Source organism: Trachemys scripta, chromosome 2 (genome assembly GCF_013100865.1).
Source record: "Trachemys scripta elegans isolate TJP31775 chromosome 2, CAS_Tse_1.0, whole genome shotgun sequence".
Classification (NCBI taxonomy): Eukaryota; Metazoa; Chordata; order Testudines; family Emydidae; genus Trachemys; species Trachemys scripta.
The window spans coordinates 20,827,265-20,852,729 of record NC_048299.1 but is presented as its reverse complement, the minus strand read 5'-3'; the positions used below and the strand labels follow the sequence as shown (position 1 = coordinate 20,852,729).

Genomic DNA, 25,465 nt, shown 5'->3' with positions numbered 1-25,465 from the left:
CATTAATAAAATATTATAGTCTAGTACAGAGGAACACAAATATTCATTATTAATTATTTCCATGCACTTAAATTCTTTATGTAGGAAATCTATATTGAACACTTAGCCTCTTAGTGAAAGCCTAGTGAGGTTCAGAGATTTACTTAAAGAACAAACAAATATACAAAAAGGCAGAAAAATCTACCCATGTTTGTAATTCCAGGGTACATATCTGCTAAGTGTAATGATTATACTGGACAAATTTCAGTGGTGCATTAAAAAAAGAATTTTTTTTTCCTGGAGAAAAGGGATTCCCAAAACTTTGACGCTGGGGTCAATATTTGTAACTTTAAAAATGTCAGAGCTACATAATTTTTTGTATCAAAACCACACATGTACATTCACATAACAATAGTTAAAAGAGAGGCAATCAGAGCAATCTCTTCTGCCACCACTTAATTGCAGCATGTGTGGTGTGTTTGGCATCTCCACTCACCATCATTTGTTTCCTCACTCTTCTGGTCCCCAGAAGCTTCTTACAAACTTTTTAAAAATTCAGGACATGCTTTGAAAAACTTCCTAGTGGAATTTGAACCCACAGCGCTGAACTTCACTTTATAGCAGAATAAGTACTACCTAATCCTACATTGCTACTTACCTAGACACCCTTCCATAGGACCTCATAAGGAGGGAGAACCAGTCAAGGTTCATGTCATCGCCACAAAGAGGGGAAAGCTTTGGGCCTGACTGTGCATAAGTGTCCCAACCTCAGGGCCACTGCTTCCCCATGTGTTCTGCTACACTTGCTGCCTCTGCTACACTTCTTGGGGTGACTTCCAGTCAGTCCCCACTGGGGATTCTTACTAGTCACCCTAATGTTCCTGAGAATCTGTAACCTGGAAGTAGGGGCTGGGGAAAGGGTTTATAAATCCTCCCCTTTGGTGCATGACAGCTTCACACTTCAAGCCAAACAGTCACAGAACTCCTCCAGGTCACAAGTAGGCAGAGTGCCCATGAGGAGGGTGGTGGTGGGGTGTGTGTGTCAATCCTTGGAAGGGCCACCGCTTTTCTTTCCCCTACTGGCCCAGACAAAGTCTCCCTACCTCTGAGGCTTGGGAGGAGGAACAGAGAGTAGAGGCAATTTTAGACTGTAAAGTGAGAGCAAAGTAAAGAACTAGAAACATATAAATAAAAATCTTATTTAAATATCTTGAAATACCTGCAAAATCACTTAAATTAAAAAAAATCAGTCCATCCTTTTTCATGGAAGCAGTGCAGAGCATGATTGGCATGTATTTAACATCCATAGTTGCTTAATTCTTTTTCAAAAGTAGAAACTGAGATTTGTGTACGATTGTTCTTGCTCCCAATGAGCATACCTCATTCTTTCTCACTTCAGTTTTTTGAGGTCTTAATAACCACCAGACAAGTCATTTTTCAAAATCATCAGCTAGTATTCTGGTCTCTTACAAAATACCCAAAAGAGAAGTTACCCTTGTACAGTGTCCTTAAAACTGAGAGGCATGTTGTATTGACTAATCTCGCTGTGGACTTGACTGTTGTATTTATTGGTCTCACACTATCATTTACACTGTGCTAAAACAATACTTCCTACACACCTGTACTATGGAGTATACAAGAGTGTGTATTTACCTGGTTTACAATTTTTTAATTGACATTTACTTCAACTATTTAACCACGTTTATACATTCTTATTATGAATCTTGGGTCCTGGATAATTAGTGGTTCTTTGTATCAGTTCCAGATATTAAATTTATTGCTCCTAATAGTACCATATCTACTTGTCATTTTTACATTGTATTTTCATTAATTAAGTGTGCTTGTAGTAATTGCTTTTTTTTTTCTTTTCCTTTCTCCTTAGGTTCATTTTCCAGATACAGAAAGGGCAGAATGGCTAAATAAGGTAAGATGTTCTTCCAGATAGCTGATGGACTTGAGGATAAAATATTTATTGTCCTTTTACATTTGATGTTTTGGCAGTTGATCAATGTACAGATCTATACCCCACACACTAAATACAGTTTGTGTAAACCAAGGGCCAATCTTTCTTTAGTTGATAATTGTGATGCCAGTGTAATAGTACTAAATCATGATCTGCCATTCTTGAACAGAGTGATCCATTTCAATCTGCATTAAAATAATTTAAATCAGACTTATGGACAGTCAACTGCAGATTCTAAGCATAAATTTACCTTTTTGCTTGGCTCGTGTCCTAATGTACCATATACAAATTAACCAATTTTGTATTTGTTTTATAAGTGAACAGAACTTTGAAGTGCCATGTGTATAAAATAAAATAAAACACAGAACAATGCACCTTCAGTTGGTGTAGGGTCTTTCATTCAAAGTGTATCCCAGAACAATATTTTAGTAATAGTAAATATTAGAATAGAGAAATTAATATGTATATAGTAATGGGCAAAAAAGTTCTTAAACAAGATATGAAAATAGATGGAGAATTGAGACACTGGTCCAAGAAGGCTTTTCCATGTGGTAGGAAATGCAGAAGTGAGGGATCTCTTGGCAAATGGCAGAGAGAAGAGTTGTATTATATTTAAAAAAAATCTTTTGCTTTGAAGACTTTCTCCGTTGACGCATGTTGAAATAATACAAATATGTATGTTCTTAACTGTTCAATACAATCTTTATTTCTTTTTCCTCAGACTGTAAAACACTTATGGCCTTTTATTTGCCAGTTTATTGAGAAACTTTTCAGAGAAACGATAGAACCCGCTGTGAGAGGAGCAAACAACCACCTTAGTACCTTCAGTTTCACAAAGATTGATATAGGTCACCAGGTCAGTTTCTTCTAACATATGAGTTTATAAATGTGTCTCTCTCTTGCTTGCTTTTTAACATGATACATGAATTTACACAAGTAAGGGCTTTTGGTGACATTTGATTGTAAATTCTCAGGGGCAGATTATGTCTTTGAATGTGTTTGTGCAGCACCCAGCACAATGAAGTCCTGTTAAGGGCCTCTGGGTGCTATTATAATATAAATATTAAATAATAAAATACAAAAGTGTGTGACTTGGGAGGCAAATTTAATGCTGCCTTTTGATCTAAGGTCACCATTGTGGAAAGATTATCCCACTTGTGGGAGAATGGCAAAGAGTAATCCTTAATCTTAAAGGATTCTGATATTAACATAATTAAATGTAAGCCTCTCAATAATACCTTTTTAAATTAACTCAGTAGGCTTAAACGATACTTTAGGCGGAGGAATCTTATTTGCTTTGTTATTTTAAAAAAAAATATCACTGCTGATCCCATTGGTAACAAATTTTGGGCAAAAAAGACTAGTGTAAGGCCTATGATTTCAGTGGGGAGCACTAGTATGTTGGTTGAGTATGTATAATGCTATTGTTGTGCTAAAGTACTACACTACTGTGAGTTACGTTCTTGAAGAAGGAATTACCCTCACCCCTATTTCCTTACACAGCAGAATCTTCATTCCAGCTTTGTGTGGTGTGGCTATTAATGTCTCATTGTGGTTGGTTAGGTGGATGATTGCTAGTATAATGTAGCTATAATGAAGCAAAAACAAAAAATAAAAAGATTGTAAAGCATATATAAGAACTTGTGTAACAAGCTTTTTAGGCAGTCAATAATTGATGCTTACAATTTTCTTCCCCCTTATCTTGAACAAATATTACCCTTCCCCTTTTCATGAGTCTGACAGTGTTTGAAAGTCAAATTCATTCCTTGTGTTTCTCTATTGACTTCAATGAATTTAAATGAGTGAATAAATTTGGTCTCAGCCTCCAGTGTAAAGTCATAGGAGAAGCTCAGATATAGAGGTAACAATGTAGAGAAAATATTTGACAGCATACTTCCAGTCTAATTTAGAGAGAATGAAATCTTGCTTATATATTCATTGAATTTTAAGGATAGGATCCTGATTCATATTGCCACTTTAACTCATAAAGTTGCAGAACACACCAAAATTCCTCTGTCTGCTGGACTGTCAAGAGCTCTTCAGAAGACTTCTGTTGCTTCTTTGATAGTTCTGGTTTGTTTGTATTTCCATTTCTTAGAACCTCAATGCTGATAATTAAAAGGATCAGATCCTGGGCACTGCTCTGGCCACTTTGCACTATGTCAATGACACAAATGGTCTGTACAGCTTCCTTAACAGTCAGCTGGGTATTCCTCTGGCAAGGCTGAATCTCTGGCTTGCAGAGAAGGCATGGCATGGCCAGAGCATGCTACCCTCTAGCAGTCCCCAGCTGTGGAGCCCTTTGGGATTGTTCCAGCCAAATGAAATTGAGCTTCTCTGAGACTCCTTTGAATTACAACAAAGTCTAGAATGACCTCCAGTAGCCTTTCAGATTGGGGAAATACAAAGATGGGTTAGAGCAACCAATATGCTTATGCTCATCTGTGTCAAGTGGAGTTGTAGAGCAGTTGAGGATGTAGTAACACAGAGCACATCATGGGACACCGTGGGACACCGTCAGTACCAGGTCGAGTAATTGAGAACGCCGGTCAGGGAAATAACCCACTTCCTTCCTTCCCTGACAAACCAAGGGACGTGTCCCCTTCCCCCAAGTATTTATTCATTACACCAGTACTGACTTGGACTCTAAATACATTCTGTGGGTGGCCTACCTGAGATCACTTATCCACTTATGAGATGTTTTAAAAACTCCTGCATCCCAATCTGGGTCTATGCTGGTTATGTACTATGTATATATCTTATGAACCTTGTAACTGACACTTGTAATCCCTCATAACTCAAACCTGACCCCAGATGTACAGTACCTTCCTTCTTAACTTGTGTAAATTTGATTTTAAACATTAACTTTAATATACTTTTTTTGTGTGGAAAAGTCCTACATTGTTCTTTCAACCTATCATGAGTGCGAAGAAGGGTTTCCATTGGGGATTTCAAAGTGCTTGCTTCTCCTTTTTTCCCATCATGCCCACTGGGAATCGGGAGATCTGAGGTTCAGCTTCCAGTGCTGCTACAGTCTCCCTGGCGATGTAAGTCAGTCTCTCTGACTTCATTCTGTAAAATGGGGATGATAATGCTTTCTTTCCTCCAACTTTTATCTGTCTTGCTTTTTGAGGCAGAGAATCTTACTATGTGCTTGTACAACACCTAACTCAGTGAACCCTGATCTCACTTGGTATCTTAAGGTGCATTTCTAATATAAATAGTAAATAATAAAGTTTAAGCTGAACAAGGTCAGCTCTTAGGCCTGGTCTACACTGCGGGGTGGGGGATCGATCTAAGATACGCAATTTCAGCTACAAGAATAGCGTAACTGAAGTCGACGTATCTTAGATCGACTTAGAATCACTTACTTCGCGTCCTCGCGGCGCATGATCGATGGCTGCCACTCCCCCTCGACTCCGCCTCTTGCCGCGGTGTAGTTCCGGAGTCGACGGCAGAGAAATCGATCCCCGTTAGATCGATCGCTACCCACCGGATTGGGTAGTAGACTACCCTTAGATTGAAGAGACCCAGGAAAGGAAAACCCAGGAAGTGATGTTAATAAATAAATTGGTGGGACTCTTCCATATGTGTCAGTATTGAATCAGTGTCTGAGCATGGTGTTCTGAGTGGTGCAAGGTCAGGAGCAGAACCCTGGGAAGTTGAATATGCTGTCTTTCATTTGGGACACAAAACCGAGGCTTTGATCAAGATAAGACTAATACTGTAATATATAAAGAATCCTGGAGGTTAATTCTTACATTCTGGCTAAATTCCAATTCAGACAACTAAGTTGTGCATATGAAAACTTTCCTTGTAGTTTCAGTTGTGTAGTGTTACACTGATCTCCTTGTGTAGTGTTGCTCTCTGCAGTATATCAGAAACTTTCCACCCAGAAGTGGGTGATGGGAGAAATATGATTCCTTCGAGACTTTTTTTTTAAATGAAAGCTGCTTTATAAGTGTTATTTCTAGACTTGATAGAAAGCTTACTGAAATCAGTGAGAATGTTTATATTGACTTTCATTGGCAGTGGTCTTTGGGTCAGGCCCTCAGTGTGCACGCTCACAGGAGTTGCACATGGGCAAAATTAACATTCTTACATGTACCAAGAGAGGCTATAGCAAGATGGGTCTTTGTCTTCTCTCATAAGAACACGTATTATTAAAGAATTGTAAGAATGAAAGATACAGAACATGTATTTTTACATAATTAATTCCAGCATATCCTTTTAATACAATATAGAACTATAAAATCAATTCAAATTAGCACAAGCTTCAATGTCTTGGAATCCTACCTTTCCACTAAAAAAGTTGAATTTTAAACCATAAATGAGTCTTTTCATGATATAGTTTAGTTATTTTAGAAAAATCTAAAATGGAAACTTTGGTTAGTGAACTAGTTCTAACGATATAGTTTGCTGTGAGTTGTAAGGAAGGATTCAGAGGACCTCACCCTCACTTACAAACAGACAAAATAAAATCTGTAAAAACAGTCATTAAAGAACATTAAACAGAACTATTTGCTTAGCCTCATCAGCGTGTGTCTAATTTCTTAATTTTTCTCAGACCTGGTGTAAACCGGCCCAATTGCACTGCTCTGCTATACCAGGGTATTAAAGTTGGAATCTTAGTCTTTCACTTTGGAGGTCAGCAAGAGCTGAAAACTTTGCAGACGCTGTGGGCAAAAAAAAAAAAAAAAAAAAAAAATCTTGAGGCTCCTGTGTCACAGCTTCTCCACGCTGGTTGATATGAATGAGTTGCAGTGTTCTAAATTGCATATGATTCCTGTCAGCTTCCATTAAATGCTGCTGTTTTAACAAGCCTGATAAAGGAAGTGATGGGATGTTTCTTTTGAGGGGGGAGATTAGTGATGTCCCCTGTCAAGCAGGAAAGAGATTTTTAAGGGGAACAAAGGCTTATCATAAAATATATAGGTAAAGCCTGAAACCTAAGCCCTGGATGCTGTTTCCAGGAATGGTCTGGCAAGGTTTGTCGAGCCACAGCATGGCAGCACTTGGATGAAGCTGGGTACGTGGCCAGTAAATTCCCACTCCTACTTCACTGTGTTAAATTGACAAATACGTTTTAAATTGCATTTTTTTAGTGATGCTTTGGTGAAATAATGTAGATAATAAATATGTAAGCAATTCCTGCTGCAACTTTGTTTATGTTACTCAATACTATATCCTTCTGTTAAAGATAAGGTTCAAAACATGACAAATTTTTGAAGAAAGTTTAACATTTTTAAATGGACACCTTATTGTTATTGTTTCAGCCACTTCGGATAAATGGTGTAAAAGTGTACACTGAAAACGTAGATAAAAGACAGATCATTTTGGATCTTCAAATCAGGTAATCCTATTTATTTATTATCATATAAGAGCACGCACATCCATTATAAAATATTTTAGAATTTATGATTTGTTTATTTTGGTTCTGCATTCATGTTGTTGGGGGTTTTATAACTGAATTTGTTAGGCGGTCATTCTCAGTTCTTTAAGCAAATGTAATATCTGTTAATATAATTGTGCATATAGTCATTATCTAAAGCAGTCTGTATGTTTGCTTTATGAATACACAATTTAAAAATAACTTGAATTTTTCTAAAATGACAAGTCATCCCAATTCCCTGGCTGCCGGGGCCGGGGTTGGGGCTCTGCTCTCAGCCCCATCCCCAGCTCTGGCCCCAGCCTTAGCCCTCTTACCCCTGTCTGCATCCCCCCCCTCCCGGAGACTCAGCCCCACTCCTGGTTCTGGGGGCGCAGACAAGATAAGGAGAGATGCAAGGTAAAAAGTTTGGGGACCACTGCCCTAGCCTCTGATTGCTAGAAGTTGGGAGTGGATGATAGGGGATGGATCACTAGGTGATTGCCTGTTCTGTTAATTCCCTTTGAAGCACCAGGCATTGGCCAATTCCGAAGACGGATACTGGGCTAAATGGACCATCAGTCTGACCCAGTATGGCCGTTCTTGTGTTTTTTTTAGGCATGGGAGAGCCATAGTGATACTATTTATGTCTTTCTGGCTTTCAATCTTGATTAACCTAGCAATGAATTTTCAGATATCTGTATCTCACAGAAGATGTCTGCTATTGCAAGACTATTCCTCCATCCGGGAACAAATAGGCTTAAGATGAATGCTTAGATGTAGTGGTTTATTACTCTCATGGACCCCAAAAGAGAAATCAACAAGTAGAATTTATTCTACTGGATGTTGCAAAGTCCATAGTTTAAGTACCACATTAAACCCGTGAACATAGCCTTCATTTCCGCCAGGAGGGCCTTATTATGGAAGTGTAAGAGTGTCCAGACAAAAATTTCAGGTCTCTGTAGTCTGAGGTTCTCAGCACGTTCAGAAAAGGAAGTTTTCCAAGTTTTCCAAGAATTCCAACTTTAAGAACTTCCTCAGGGCAGCAACTTTATTCCAACCTCCCAAGGTCATACAGCATGATGTTGGAACCTCATTCTTCTCTTTACAGCACAGATTGAATCCTTCCACGGTTTACAAGGCCAGAAGGGACCATTGTGATCATCTAGTCTGACCTCCTGTGTAACACGGGCCATAGAACTTCCCCAATATAATTCCTAGAAAACATCCTGTTTTGACAGAAGGTGTCATATGCAGTGTTGTAGCCATGTAGAAGGTGTCATACATCTATACATTAGCAGCCATCAGGATGTCTACTCTATCTCCAATTAGATTAGTTTATTTGAAGTTTGAAGCTTTCGCTAATGAGACCTAGTGTTACACATTTAATTCTGTCTGGTAGTCCTCAGAACTGTCATAATATTCATTCACTTCAAGAAATATTCCTCCTTTAGTTTAACATCAGAGTCCAGGTTTTACAAGCACTGATAATCTCAGAGCAGGATATTCACGTGTCCTGTACTGAGATTTGCTAGATAGCCATTAGTTAAACACATACTGTATATTGCTCATCCAATCTTAGCCAATGTAATTTCCTTTCTTTTTGCAGAAGTTTTCTTAAGGCCTTTGTGACCAGGTGAAGATGGCAGTGATTTATATATAATCTGCCTCATTTTGTTTGTCCAAATTTAAAGAATAATCCTGTTTCCCACCCCTGAAACACATCTGTATACTTTAACATGAAGAAGAATAGGAAAATGTATCTGTGCTTATCTGAAAATTCCTTTCTTTGTGTAGGATCTGGCTCACCTTGGGACAAACAAATGATCCAAATAAAGATGAAAATTAACATACAAGGATTTGAGTTTGTTGTTGTTATGTAGAATTCACCATGCTCTGCAATAGGAGAAATGTTTTCCATAAATGTGTTTAACGGAGTCGAATTTAGGAAAGTAGATTTGAATTATCCTGGCTGTGGAAGTTTCCTCAGCTGGAGGGCACATCAGGAGATGGGGCACTTCTCTGTTGCGAGTGATTGACAAATCTGGTTCTGCCCAAGGTGCAAGCACGCTGAAGTACCCAGTGTAATGGATTTGTGGACTTTGGGGCTTGTCTCCCTGGCAAGTTAGAGCTCAAACAGAGAGGTTGTATTTACAGTACACTGGCTACTCTCCACTAATTCCCTATTTATTAATTCTTATTGCACACTAAAAGTTTGTGACCATTACCTTAATTCACTCTAGGGCTTAGCTATGCCGCAAACTACTATGTTGCAAGCCAGGAAGTGAATCTTTCCACACCAGCTTGCTTCACAGTAAGGTCCCATATGAACAGTGGTACAATGCAATGAAAGTCCTGGAGTGCAGCTTGGAGTATTACATTTTGAAGTAGCAGCACACTAAGCCCTGCTCTGCAAATTTCATTGTGCTGTAGCAGAGTCTGCATGGGACTGTAGAGTCACACCTTGGCTTGCTGTCAGGGTGGATTTGATTTAAATCAAATTGATTTAAATCACTAGTCAGGATTTAATCATGGATTTCTACATAAAAGTGCATTTTTGTTGGTTGTTATAACCTTAATACATATTCTTCATAACTCAGAGATAGGTGTAGGTTTCATTTTTAGAAGGTACACACTATACATTTTTAAGGTCATTTATTTTGAAAACTTTTCAGATTAGTTTTACAGCTATATCAGAAAATGAATGATGGTTTGGTTATTTTATTTACCAAAGGTAATTGAAGCAGATATTTATGAAATCATTGGGAGGTGAACTATCTCCAATTCAACAGGTTAATCATTAACATTTTGAGGATTTTCTTGCCATAATGTATTAGGAGGAGAACATCCCCAGACAGGCATGTAAATTGTTTTATTTAACTAAAACAACAATGTTCTGTATTCTGGATTTTTTTCTTCAACAGCAAATATATAATATTTTAACAAAACAAGCATATGAATTTTTGAATTTAGTTAAACATTGAAGTTTTTTAAAATCAGGTTTGTTTTTGTTATAATTGTTTTTAACTAAAATAGTTACATTTTTTTTTAAATATTTCATTTAATAGACTATGTCAGCCAGGTCAATATGAAAAACTTAAAATATTGTCATCTGCAGCTAACTCAGTCATCTTCATCTTCATTTTCCTGTTTGTTCATAATCTGGAAAAGAAAAACAAGCTTTCCTGCTTTTTCAGGTCCCAAACGATTTCTCAATTTGGAATGAATTAGTCCAAAGGAAGAAAATATTCTTTCTACACTGGCAGAAGAAGCTACTGCTATTAAAAGTGAGATTATACTTCAGCAGTCTCTGAATCCAAGTGCTTAAGTCACTTCCACCAGTTCACTGGTGTGACTTTCTTTAAAACATCATCAGCAAACATATATTTCTTGAATGGCTCTTATTCCCAAACTGGGTCTCTTTTGCAGTATGCTGCCGTTATAGGTTTTCCCTTCTAGTCAGAGAATGGTATGGTAGATCTCAAATCAATGGAGGCTACACTCAGAAAGAACTCAAGACTTCTGGAATATGCTGCTCAAACAGTTTCTGTATTTCTTCACACAATGCACAGTCAACCTGTGGAGCGTTTTGCCAGAGGATGTTGTGAAGGCCAAGACTATAAGAGGGTTCAAAAAAGACTTGGATAAATTAATGGAGGATAGGCCCATCAGTGGCTATTAGCCAGGATGGGCACAGATAATGTCCCTAGCCTCTATTTGCCAGAATCTTGTAATGGATGACGGGATGGATCACTTGATGATTACCTGTTCTGTTCATTCCTTCTGGGGCACCCACCTGGCATTGGCCACTGTGGGAAGACAGGATACTGAGCTAGATGGATCTTTGATCTGACCCAGTATTGCAGTTCTTATGTTCTTATATGGAAAGGTAGTGCAGAGTCGCTAATGTGCTGTAAATTCAAACTTCCCCAAGTAGACAAGCCCTTATTATTATCTAAAAAGGGAAATTTTCAGGTAAGCACAGATGCATTTTCTTAATCTGCTTCGTCGGGGAAGGGAGAACATTGTCTTTTTAATTTATTTGAAAGGCTCACAAATGTTGAGAGCCATTTAAGTACCGAAAAAGATACAAAAAATCTAAATGAGATGTTAATCCATTAGGTCAGTAATCCTTCTGTTAGTCTGATACTGACTCACTAATGACTGTTATGGCTTGCCAGATAAAGAATCTGCACACTTTATTGTCTATTAATTCTCCTCTTTCATACTATGAGTAACTCCCAAAGCACTTTTATGGAACACACCGAGTGGATGAATATCTAAGAAATCAAAAGGCTGTGGATTAAAGTGTTCCCCACTAGACTGTGACATGTCTCTCTGTCACTTTAGTGATCTGCAAATTAAAGTAGTCTTAAATATTTCTGGACCATTATGATCTCAATTGGATAGACTGTGCTTGTTAAATGAGACTCCAAATAGTAGGTGATGGTACAGCCTAACTGTGTCACATATACATGGGTCCAGCAAAACGTGTTAAAGGGCAAAGTTTTCTCTAATATATTTTAAGATTAAAGCTTGTTACTGATTTTTTCCAGTTTGGTGCTGTTTACTTCTAATGGCCAGTTTGTTTTGATAAACTCTTATAACAGACACAAAGACAAAGAAACTAATATATTACACACACCAAAAAAAAAAAAAAAAAATTAAAAACATTATTAAGATTGCAAAGTCATCCACTGAAAAATTAGGAAATGCCAGAATTAAAGTTGTCCATACAACCTTAATTTGGTTTCTTTTTAGCATGTGCATTATGATACAATGTTTAATTATGTGATTCAGTACTATTTTTTCCATAGGACCCTTGTTTCACTCAGCGCACAAGCTGGACCTGCTCTGGGGATAAATCAGGGTTGTGTAGTAAAGGAAGCTGTTGTCTGTAGGACCCCTGTTTCATCTGTTGCTCTAGCTGAGAGGTGTGTAGTGAATGAGCCAGGGGATTGCTGGAATTGATGGTTAAGACAGTTGAATGCAGCCCTGGGGAATAGTATCTTTGGATGTGCCACAGAGTTCCTATCTGATGCTAGACAAGTCACTTAAACCAAATATTTCACAGGTGATCACTAACTGTGTGTTATGTCATTTCTGGATGCATGATTTTAGATTCTGGGGTCTGATTTGCAGAGTGCTGAGAACACACAGCTCAAATTGCAGTCAATGGGAGCTCTGCTTTGAACTTATAAATTGCTATATAATTCTAAGTCCTCTGAAAAATCAGGTCCTAGGTATCTCAAATTGAGCACCCAAAATTAGTGGATATTTTTGACCTTAATGTCTCTGTGTCTCAGCTTCCGATCTGCATAATGAGGATAGTAATATTCAAAGGGGTGTAGTGAAAATAAATTCATTAATATCTGAAGCACTCCAATACTATAGCGAGGAGTGCCATCAAAAAACCCATGAGGAAATGAATAATTCTATATTCATAACAGGGTTTTAATAGTGTGTACTATAAATAAGACCTTAATTGAACAATGAAGAGAAAACAAAATATTGAACAGCTAGCTAAATGAATGAGGCAGTGGTTCTATGGAAAAATAGTAAGTGATCATGTAAATAAAGACTGTATTGTAATGCATATGCACAAATTCAGGTTGCACATACAACCTTAATTCTGGTATTTCCTGACTTTTGATTACTTGACTTTCAAGCTTAATATTCTTTTACTGTGATTTTTTTGTGTGTGTGACTTCCTAGATTTTTAAAAAAGCAAACTGGAAAAAAAAAATCTATATTGTGGCAGCATATTGATACCCAAATGGTTCATCAGCAATTTTGGAACTTTTAGATCCACCACACAGCCTTTGCCACTTCACCTAACAGAGTCATTGATAATAAGAGTAAGTTGTCATCCTCTATATGGACCACTACTAGACAGGAATGAGATACTTTGCCAGTTGGTTTCACAGATTATGCTGACAGAATAGGAAAGGTGAGACTCAAGAACGGAATCCAAGATTCCTGGCACTGGAGGGGAATGTAATCTAGTGGGTACACTCTCTTCTTCCCATTCCCAATAAGTGTAACCCTCTTCTGCCTTGACCCCCTCCAACCTGTCCCTGTTCCAGTCACGTCACTTCCTTACCCCTAGCTCCTTGCCCCAGTCCCTTTCTCCTTATTTAACCAGTCCCAGCCTCCATTCCTCAGGCTTCTCATCCCAGTCTCCTTGCCAAACCATTCTCAGTTCCTCCTTCCAGTCTCCTTACCCAGCCAGTCCATACTCCTTCACCTAAGTCTTCCTCTAGTCTGCTTTTCTCCTCCACCCACATCCCTCTCTTCCTGAGCTCCTTGTCCAGTCTCAGCATCCCCCCCATTCTCTTTGCCCATCCAATTGCAGCCTCACACTGAATCCCAGTCCTCCCAACCTGTGCTTTTTTTTCCCTTTCCTGGCTCCTTGTGTAGTCTTCTTGGCCACCCAGGTGTAGCCTCTTTCCTTGGCTCACAGCTGTAGGCTCAGTTCTCCCCCTCCTTCACACCTGCTCCTTGTCCCAATCCATCCTGCCCTCAAGATCCCGTTCTTGACCCCTCTGCATTTGAAACAGTTAGCTTTGTCCTCCATGGTGCCTGGGCCTAGTAAAAGTCATTGAGAAGACAGGAGAGACAGGCTTCCTGCTGTCAGTTCAGGATTCGTCACAGCCCACAACACCTGCAATTTCAGGGAAAGTCCTGCTCAGGCCCAGGCTGGAGTAAAGTCAGTGGGGATAAAATCTTCAGGGATTTTAGCTGCTAAAATCGGTAAAGTGTCTACTGGGCGCGTGTGTGTGTGTGTGTGTGTGTGTGTGTGTGTGTGTGTGTGTGGTTTCTTTTAATCAGAAGCATACATGGGTGGGTTTTCATGTGGGTGGGGGAATCTAAAGATACCTCCTCCCAACATGCAAGTCCTTATTGCAAATCATGAGGGAGTCATAAATTTTAAGGCCACAGAGATAATTGTGATCATCTAGTCTGACCTCCTGTACAGCACAAGCTTTAGAACTTCCCCAAAATAATTCATAGAGCATATCTTTTAGAAAAACATCCAAGCTGGATTTTAGAATTGTCAGTGATGGAGATCCTTGGTAAATTGCTCCCATGGTTAATTACTCTGACCATTAAAAATTTGCACCTTATTCCCCGTCTGAATTTGTCTAGCTTCAGCTTCCAGCCATTGAACCGTGTTACACATTTCTCTGCTAGATTGAAGAGCCCATTATTAGCCTTCTCTTTGTTAAGCTACATAGATTGAGCTCCTTGAGTCTATCACCATAAAAAGCATGTTTTTTAATCCATTAATCATTCTTGTGGCTCTTCTCTGAACCCTCTCTAATTTATCAGCATCCTTCTTGAGCTAGAGCTTTTTAAATTAAAAGTCACCAAAAAATTGTAATATGTGCAAAACAAGGATTTCCTCCCCAGCCTTGTTCATGAAAATGGCTGAACAATTTTCCAGAACAATTCAGCCTGAGTCAGACAGCATGGAAAACTTCAGCCCAAATAGTTAGTTTAGCAAAGTTATAAGCAACTGAAAACAGGGTCCTATAATTGTGTCAGACATCTATAATAAGAGATGGCCCTACTAGCTCTGCCTATAATAATCAAGGATACTTCTCAAGATCTGAATGTTTTCTCATGGCACCATACAACAAATGAGAAAATCTATCGTATAACATGTGCCCCTAAAAGGAAGTGTGTATTCATAATAAGTACTTCCATTATTTCCCAGAACTATAACTTTTCTGCTTTTTTCTCTTTTACATACCGTTTTAAAGATGAGAGTACACCTCTTCCATCTGATTTTACAATCTAACTTCAGGATAAAATTCTGTGTTTGTGCTTTAAAATGATAGTTATTTTTATATCGAATATAATTGTTTCTGAAAAGCACAATTGTTTCATATGAAATGTTTAGTGTTATTGGGAAAAGAATGCTGGCGTTAGCAATTAAATATGTGTCTCAATTTTAGAGTCTAGAAATGTAAAACATTTATACAGTACTGTAGTTTTTCTGTTTTTCCTCAGTTTTGTTGGCAATTGTGAAATTGATTTGGAGATCAAGAAATTCTTCTGCAGAGCTGGTGTAAAAAGTATACAGGTGAAGTTCAGTTTTTCTCTTGTTTCACCATAGCCACAATTTTACAAATTATCTCACATTTGTCATGACACAATTCACCAGTTGACACACAAAATATAATTTACCAATTCTTTTGCTTTTATTATTACCTCTGAATTGCATAGCATTGGTCTTTGTTACATAATAATTTAAATCTCATTAGTATACTCTTGACATACTAGTTAATTTATTCTCTCAAATATGGAAATAAATGTTAAACATGTGGCATGTTCTGCTGAGAACAGCATGAAGGCAAAGTAAAAGATTTTAAGAATGAATTAGTTCATAAGGTATATTTATAAGGATTCACATTTACTTGTGTCTCTGCTATACATGTATGTCTGTTGCAGCATTTTATGGCATATGAGTAAATACATATTTCCACATTTATTATTTAGTTGTAGTAAAGTAGCATCTAAGAATGTTTAGCATCAGTTGTATATAAATCAAAAGTATGCTAGTGTGACTTAACAATTTAGGGAGAATGCATCCGTTTACAGTGGACTTGCACAAAGACCTATGTACCACTTAACTCCCCCTTGTTAAGGGCTTTAGTTAGACTGAGTGATGTATAGGGCCATCTGCACTTGCATAAACTAACCCATAATGAAAGGCTTTCAAAAAAGCAGTTATGTGTATATTTGCTACTGTGTGCACTTAATCTATGTATAGTACCTAGATTGATAGGAGTCAATTACATTATCCTTCCCCCCCTTTTTTTTCTTCAGATGCATGGTACTATGAGGGTTATCCTGGAACCATTGATTGGAGACATGCCCTTAATTGGAGCACTATCTATTTTTTTCCTTAGGAAACCCGTAAGTAAAAAAACTAGCTATGAATCATTGCTCTGCTCTTTGACTAGTATATTAATAAGAATAGTAAGAATGAATGAGCTCTTCTGATTTTATGATGGAAAGAGACTGAAGATAAGGACTCTATATGCATCACAAGAATTCCCTGGACTTATCTTGTCACAGGACATTATCTAGAAGGTTTGACTATTAACTTAGCAAAAGTTGCAAGGCCTTTAATGCTAGACTTGTTTTTTTTAAACCTTGGAATTATATTCATAGTGAAATTAGATTCAGAGGTCTTAGAACAATAACATTTACATAACACCTTTCCTGTTAGTCAGGTTTTTTTGACATATTTTAAAATCTGATTTCTGTATTCGAAATCAGACTGTTGGTAGTCACATTTTAGAAATCTACCCTTTCTCCAGGCACTTGTGTCTTTTCAAGATGTCTCTGTACCATACAAACAACAATGAAAATAGACGCTTCTTTTGTTCAGCTAGCAGGAGTCTATATTTGCAAAAGCAGGTATATTCCATTTTGTAAATTCAGGGCTGATTTTAACTATAGTTAGTAGTTCTGCAGTTTCACATTTGAGTTCCTTCAGAACTCTTGGGGGAATACCATCTGGTCCTGGTGACTTATTGCTGTTTAATTTATCAATTTGTTCCAAAGCCTTCTCTAATCATACCTCAATCTGGGACAGTTCCTCAGATCTGTCACCTAAAAAGAATGGTTTGGGTTTGGGAGTTGTGCTTAGAACTGCCTCTCCATTTATCCCTTTCACCATTTCTTCTTCTGACTTGAATAGAATATAGTTTTTTTCTATCCTGTTCTGAATCTGAATGTTCATTGTTGCCTCTCATTTTCTAGAAACTGTTTGTTCACAAACTGTTTGACACTCCAGGGCAAGTTTGTAAATCAGATAGCATTTGTATGTTTTCATTCTAGGAAAAGCCTTAGAGCAACTGATGCTACTACATCTAGATTGGTTAGAGATGTTCTGTTTGAGGAGACTTAACAGCTCATAAGGCTACGAAGTCATCCTTCACAGGATTGCTTCATCTGGGACAAACAATTAGTGCCTAGTAAAAGGGAATATGGGTTAAAATTGCAGTGGTATATGTAAAAATGTTAAGGAAATATTTCAAGGATAAATTGATGATAAGATAAGGGGGTGGAGTCATGTAATACTGCTACATGTAAGCAACGTTGGATGACTGGAATTTAAAAGAATATCAGTTTTGTATTTGGAAGAAGTTGATTGGCTTTTTGTGGGAGGTCAGGAAATTTATTTCTATTTCTCCCCAGAATTAACTCCCTCTCCAAAATGAGTAAAAGTATAGGGATTTAGGGGGTTCTGTTGGTTTTGGGAGCATTTTTATCCTTTGGCATGAAAAATGTAAGAGTGTAGAGGACAGAAATGGAAGAGTTATTAAGTTGTTCAGACATGAATGGCCTATGTCCTGCTTCTGGCCCTACATGACTATATACCAGTTTCTCACAAGGGATATCACATGGAGCAGTACAGATGTTCTCACTAAACCCTGTCAATTGGATTTCTTTGTCATAGGCAGTACCTTTCTCTGTCCATTGTGTTTGGGATGGTGGGAGCCTTTGTTCATGTTAGCTCAGGGCTACTTGGCTAACAGGTGCTGTAAATGCAGATCCTTTGAGTTAAGATTTTAAATTAGATACAAATCCCAATTAAAATCCCTTCCTAAAAGGTGTTGGTCACCTTATGAGTGACATGAGGTCAGAGTAGTACATTTTTTAGAGTCTCAAGATCTAGCAGTTGAGATTCACATGGCTAAATCCCCCCCACCAAATTCTATGTCTTTACATGCCCATTTAGTTCTTGTGAAAGGTGCCAGATAGACAGTGAAGCAGTCTATTCTCAGAACAGGCACAGTCTGGTACTAATCTCCTTCAGATTGTAGTTCATTCTGCATTCCTTTGGACCTTAGCTGGTCTCATTTGGGTGAACTATGGTCTTTTAGAGATAGTGGACACCTATGCACTAGGCGCTAGAGTGAGAATAATGGCACTCTTGATATAGGAAACAGAACTGGCATAGAATCGTAGGACTGGAAGGGACCTCAAGACGTCATCTACTCCAGTCTGCTGCCCTCATGGCAGGATTAAGAGTATTATCTAGACCATCTTTGCCAGGTGTTTGTCTAACCTGCTCTTAAAAATCTCCAATGATGGAGATTCCACAATCTCCCTAGGCAATTTATTCCAGTGCTTAACTACCTTGACAGTTACAAAATTTTTCCTAATGTCCAACCTAAACTGCCCCTACTGCAATTTAAGCCCATTGCTTCTTGTCCTATCCTCAGAGGTTAAAGAGAACAATTTCTCTCCCTCCTCCTTGTAGCAACTGTTTATGTACTTGAAAACTGTTATCATGTCCCCTCTCAGTCTTCTCTTCTTCAGACTAAACAAACCCAATGTTTTCAATCTTCCCTTATAGGTCATGTTTTCTAGACCTTTAATCATTTTTGTTGCTCTTCCCTGGACTTTCGCCAATTTGTCCATATCTTTCCTGAAATGTGGTGCCCCGAACTGGATACAAAACTCCAGTTGAGGCCTAATCAACGTGGAGTAGAGCAGAATTACTTCTCATGTCTTGTTTACAACACTCCCGCTAATACATCCCAGAATGATGTTAGCTTTTTTTTTCAACAGTGTTACACTGTTGACTCATATTTAGCTTGAGACTCACAATAACCCCTGTGACGGGTTGAATCACAGAAACCCCCTTCGGAGCTGCCACCTGATGTGCCGAGACTACTACTTCTCCTGCTTTCCCTGCCAGCTCGAGACCCCAGCACCCTGTCTTGCTGAGCCAGACTCGCCCGTCTGCTCCAACACAGACACAGGGTCTGAATTACTTGCCCCAAAGCTGCAGACTTAACTGAAAGCAGCTTACAGAAGAGTTCTTGTCTTTAACACTCAGATGCCCAACACCCAATGGGGTCTAAACCCAAATAAATCCGTTTTACCCTGTATAAAGCTTATACAGGGTAAACTCATAAATTGTTCGCCCTCTATAATACTAATAGAGAGATATGCCCAGCTGTTTGCCCCCCCCAGGTATTAATACATACTCTGGGTTAATTAATAAGTAAAAAGTGATTTTATTAAATACAGAAAGTAGGATTTATGTGGTTCCAAGTAGTAACAGACAGAACAAAGTGAATTACCAAATAAAATAAAACATGCAAATCTAAGTCTAATACAGTAATACAACTGAGTACAGATAATACCTCACCCTGAAAGATGTTTCAGTAAGTCTCTTTCACAGACTGGACGCCTTCCTAGTCTGGGCACAATCCTTTCCCCTGGTACAGCCCTTGTTCCAGCTCAGGTGGTAGCTAGGGGATTCCTCATGATGGCTCTTTCTTTGTTCTGTTTATATATTTTGTAATATATATAAGAGACAAAGGATTCCCACCCATTTATATATCTTTTGCATAAGGTGGGAATCCTTTGTCCCTCTGGGTTCCCCTCTCCCCCATTCTCAATGGAAAAGCAATAGGTTAAAGATGGATTTCAGTTCAGGTGATATGATCACATGTCACTGTAAGACTTCATTACCCACTTGCCAGCAGATACGTATACAGGAAGACTTACAGGTAAAACAGAGCCATCTGCAGTCAATTGTCCTAGTTAATGGGGGTCATCAAGATTCCAAACCACCACTAATGGCCCACACTTTGCATAATTACAGTAGGCCCTCAGAGTTATATTTCATATTTCTAGTTTCAGATACAAGAGTGAAAAGCAACAGAGGGTCCTGTGGCACCTTTAAGACTAACAGAAGTATTGGTACTCGGTACTTGATACAAGAGTGGTACATTTATACAAATAGGATGATCACACTCAGTAGATTATAAGCTTTGTAATGATACCTTACAAGAGACCTTTTGCATGATGCATATTCCAGTTATATTAGCATATTTTCATAAAATCATATAGAGTGCAACGTCACAACTCCCAAATCCCTTTCTGTAGTACTCCTTCCTAGGCGGTCATTTCCCGTGTTGTATGTTTTCAGTTGATTGTTTCTTCCTAAGTGAAGTACTTTGCATTTGTCCTTACTGAATTTCATCCTATATATTTCAGACCATTTTTGCAGTTTGTCCAGATCATTTTGAATTTTAATCCTATCCTCCAAAGCACTTGCAACCCCTCCCAGCTTGGTATCATCCACAAATTTTATAAATGTACTCTCTATGCCATTATCTAAATAACTGATGAAGATATTGAACAGACCTGGACCCAAAACTGATCCCTGCGGGATCACACTTGATATGCCCTTCCAGCTTGACTGTGAATCTTTGATAACTACTCTCTGAGAATGGTTTTCCAACCAGTTATGCACCTGCCTTATAGTAGCTCCATCTAGGTCGTATTTCCCTAGTTTGTTTATGAGAAAGTCATGTGAGACAGTATCATAAACCTTACTGAAGTCAAGGTATACCACATCTGCTGCTTCCCCCCTATACAGAATGCTTGTTACCCTGTCAAAGAAAGCTGTTAGGTTGGTTTGACATAATTTGTTCTTGACAAAACCATGCTGACTTACTTATCACCTTATTATCTTCTAGGTGTTTGCAAATTGATTGCTTAATTACTTGCTCCATTATCTTTCCAGATACTGAAATTAAAGCTGACTGGTCTGTAATTCCATGGGTTGTCCTTATTTCCCTTTTTATAGATGGGCACTCTATTTGCCCTTTTCCAATCCTCTGGAATCTCTCCCATCTTCCATGAGATTTCAGAGATAATTGCTAATGGCTCAGATATCTCCTCAGTCATCTCCTTGAGTATTCTAGGATGTATTTCATAAGGCCTTGCTGACTTGAAGACATCGACCTGGTCTAAGTAATTTTTAACTTGTTCTTCCCCTATTTTAGCTTCTGATCCTCCCTCATTTTCACTGGCATTCACTAGCATTTCACTGGCATTCATGTTAGACATTCAATTGCTATGAACCTTTTTGATAAAAACTGAAACAAAAAATTAATTTAGCATTTCTGCCATTTCCACATTTCTGTTATTGATTCTCCCTCCCCCCCCCATTGAGTAACGTGCCTACCCTGTCCTTGGTCTTTCTCTTGCTTCTAACGTATTTGTATTTGTAGAACACTTTGTCTCTAGCTAGTTTAATCTCGTTTTATGCCTTGGCCTTTCTAATTTTGTCGCTACATACTTGTGTTATTTGTTTGTTTATATTCATCCTTTGTAATTTGACCTAGTTTCCACTTTTTGTAGGACTCTTTTTTGAGTTTCAGATCATTGAAGATATCCTGGCTAAACCAGGGTGGTCTCTTGCCATACTTCTCTATCTTTCCTACACATTTGGATAGTTTGCTGTTGGACTCTTTAATAATGTCTCTCTGAAAAACTGCCAGCTGTCTTGAACTGTTTTTCCCCTTCGACTTGCTTCCAATGAGATCTTACCTACCAACTCCCTGAGTTTGCTAAAGTCTGCCTTCTTGAAATCCATTATCTTTATTGTGCTGTTTTCCCTCCTACCATTCCTTAGGGCTTGTCTATACTACTGCGCGGGGTCGATCTAAGATACGCAACTTCAGCTACATGAATAGCATAGCTGAAGTTGATGTACTTAGATCTACTTACCGTGGTGTCTTCACTGTGGTAAGTCAACAACTGACGCCCTCCCATCGACTCCGCTTGCGCTCCTCATTCTGGTGGAGTACCAGAGTCGAAGGAAGAGCACTCAGTGGTCGATTTATCGCATCTATACTATACTAGATACAATAAAGAGACCCCGGCTGGATCGATCGCTGCCCACCGATGCAGTGGTTAGTGTAGAATCTTGAACTCGACCATTTCATGATCTTTCACCTAAGTTGCCTTCCACTTTCAGATTCTCAGCCAGTTCCTACCTGTTTGTCAAAATCAAATCTAGACTAGTCCCCTACATTTTGAAATGTATTTTAAAGTCTAGATTTAATTGACTTAGAACTGCAAGTAGACTAGAGTATGAAAATCAGAAATACTTGAATAACCATAAAATTCCTGAAAATGTCAGATCCTACCAATACCTTGAGACTCAGCCAGTGAGCCAGTCCCACCCCTACTGAATAGCACTTGTCCAAAAAGCAATCGACTCATAAAATTAGTTTTATATAGCAGGTTTATTAGTACTGAGTAGTAATGTTTTTGTTTTATTACAAGATTTCTTTCCCACTGTATCTTCTTCAATATTTGTGTTTTAATCTTCTGCAGCAAGATCTAAAATAACTTTTAGTATAGCAGTGAAGTTCTATAACAAAATCCTGTCCACCATTTAGAAACTGAGTAGCTGCAGCCAAGAAAAGCTTTTCTTCACTTTATTTGTTAGGGGAGAGGAGGAGGAATTAGTTGGCAACTAGCAATGGATTTTGTTCTCATATTTTCCAATCTAAAGTAACTGGCAATAATTCCACTCACTCTGTAGCATCTCTTTGCTGGCCTTGATGACTATATAAGGCAACGCTGCCTAAATTAATAATTCTGAACATACTTATCTAATGAGTTTGCCAGAGTTTTCTACCACTTTCCTGAGCAATGCATAGTTTTTTGGGGTTGTTTTTTTTTTCAGCTGCAGGAGTTCCCACTTAATACTTTCTAATAAAACATATTTTAAAAAATAGAGGCTAATATGCTTATCAAATGTGTTTGCATATGCATCTTTTAAAAAAGAAAAGAATATTTTTAAATGTTCCTATATTCTGAACCTAGTTTTTCTTCTAAATCTGATGTGCCTTAATGCCAAAGAATTGAAATGGAATGTTGTGTAACAGAGCAGAAAACTGAGTCCGGAATCATGGAGTTTTTTGTATGACTATCTACAGTTCATGAATGAGCTTATTTAACTGTATATTTCAGCTTTCCCTGTAAAGCTAAATTCATCTCATCTACACTAGTTGAAAGAAAATGGTGTAATCAGTTAGTTATCTTGATTTTTTTAAAATTAGGTCTGTTTATATTCATTCTGTAAATTCATGACCTAGTGACATGCTTAAGTTCAGATTCCTTTCCCAATCTCTATCTTTCTGCAGCAACTAGAATAGTAGGTTATAGATATTTTAAAAAATGAAAGAAGGCAGAATAAAAATCAATTTGCTTTTAATAGAGAAGATGCAGTTGCTAGATAACATCCTTCCATTTTTATCTGTTTATTTCCTCCCTCTCGGTATAGGACTTTACATGTATTTTTACTAAATCAAGTACTATCAGGAGAGACTATCCACTTTGCAGTTTGGTGCTGTCCTCCTGTCTTCTACCTTCAATTTTGGCAGTAGTTGCAAATTTGAATATGGGGTAGAATTTACAAAATCGGCTAAGTGAATGGAACTTAGGTTCCTAAGGCCCACACTTTTAAAGGTAGTTAGACATTGCTGCACTCAGTGTTGCAATGCCTAAGTCTCATTTTCAAAAGGGGTTTAGACACTTAGGAGCCTAAATCTCTTTTGACAGCCAGTGGGATTTAGGCTCCTAAGTGCCTAAAGCCCTTTTGAAAATGAGACTTAAGCATTGGTACACTGAATGCAGCAGTACCTAAATATCTTTTGAAATCTGGACATAAGTGACCTAGGTACTTTTGAAAATTTTATCTGTGATCACATTTATACCAAAGAAATGTCTGACAAAGAAGACTATAAAACTCTCATGCAGGATGCAGAGGGATGTGGTTAGTAAGTTGTTTGATATGTTTGAATTGGTCAAAAAAACCTCTGGAAACCTTTTTTTTTAAATTGTACTGGGCTACAACATTGCTTACAGACACAGTAAGTCACCTTTTGATACAGAGGTGCTCAGTGGAATATCTGGAAGAACTCCACGGTCTAAGAATCATTGCAATAAATAGTATTCTTTAGAATTACATTAATTTATATATTTAGAAAAGTAAAAGTAAAAGAGGTCTTTGTCATTTCATGCACTTTAGCAGTATAACTTGCATCTTTTAATTCATGCATTTGATAGGTTAAAGTTGGGATGGCCTAAGTGAATATTTCCAAAGTACTGGCATTACTATGGGTTAACCCTGCCCATCTAATGTTGTATTAAGTTCCTGTCTACATTGAGAACTACATTGAGTTTAACATCCTGTTAATGAATCCAATGCAATTTCTGATTGTGTGACCTTGCATGAGCTTTGCCAGAGAGTTTGAGGCATCATTATACCTTTGCAAAACGTGTTTCTAAGGTGCTGAGAGAGTGCACTGGAAAGCGTCCCATGTTACACCACAATGTAGGCAACTATCTCTGCTAATCCAACTGTTAAAGCATGTAGGAATTAGGGTTGTAGCCCTGTGCATCCAGGGAAAACATCCAATTACATGTAAATCAAATATGTGCTTTATTTGCCAGACTGGGATTACAAATAAATTGGGAAAAGCTGTTCCTAAACCGAACTCAGAGGATCCCCTTTATAGGAGCCATACTCAATTCAATTGTGGCAAGAGCTTTTCTCCCAGAGGAGAGATTGATAAAAATGTCTATATATCTCCTCCTCCAGTCCCTACAACACCCAACTATTTTTCCCCTCCATCTGCTGGATCTGTTGGCATTGAACCACATCTTCAGGAGAATAGATTTTCAATACAGGTGAGCGATAAATTGTAAGATAGGCTTAGACAGCATGCATCACAAAATAGTAATCCCACAGCAGATATTGATATCACTAATATGTACTCAAAAAGTAATGAGGAGTACTCTTTTCAGTTCCGTTGTGCTGTCAGTAATACCTCTGATGCATCTACACTGGGCTGGAGAGCACATTTGAGGAACAATTTGTTAGCCGGATCTTATTGGTCACCAAAAGACAAGAACCTACATATCAATATATTACAGCTGAGAGCAATCAGATTGTCTCTTAAGTCACTTCTACCTCAGGTCAGACGGGGGGTAACAGACAATATGATGAAACTATGAGCAAGCAAGTGAAGGCTCATTCCCTACAATTATAAATTGATGCAATTAATCTTTGGAAATAGTTTATAGAACTTGATGTTCATGCAATAGCAATCCATGTAGCTGGGGAATAAAACACCCCTGCAATTTACTGAGGGGTTTGAAATGTCAGATGCATGCGTGGTCTGTGAAGGACAAAGTAGTTACACATTTCATCAGATTATGGGGAATCCAATAATTTATCTTTACATCCAGTAGCAACAGGAAGTGTCAGAAATTTTGCACAAGAGCAGGCGGAGAAAGGGACTTAATATCGG

At 38.1% G+C, this 25,465-nt stretch overlaps 1 protein-coding gene across 4 annotated transcripts in view; it reads left to right on the top strand.

Moving 5' to 3' along the window:
- Positions 1 to 25,465, top strand: part of ESYT2 (extended synaptotagmin 2) — a 135,544-nt gene that overhangs the window by 36,248 nt on the left and 73,831 nt on the right. For all 4 annotated transcript variants that reach the window (XM_034760015.1, XM_034760017.1, XM_034760018.1 and 1 more), the window contains exons 2-6: positions 1,862 to 1,903; positions 2,664 to 2,798; positions 7,219 to 7,295; positions 15,327 to 15,399; positions 16,146 to 16,235. In XM_034760015.1, the coding sequence (XP_034615906.1) occupies positions 1,862 to 1,903; positions 2,664 to 2,798; positions 7,219 to 7,295; positions 15,327 to 15,399; positions 16,146 to 16,235 (417 nt within the window). The remainder of the gene's footprint in view (positions 1 to 1,861; positions 1,904 to 2,663; positions 2,799 to 7,218; positions 7,296 to 15,326; positions 15,400 to 16,145; positions 16,236 to 25,465) is intronic.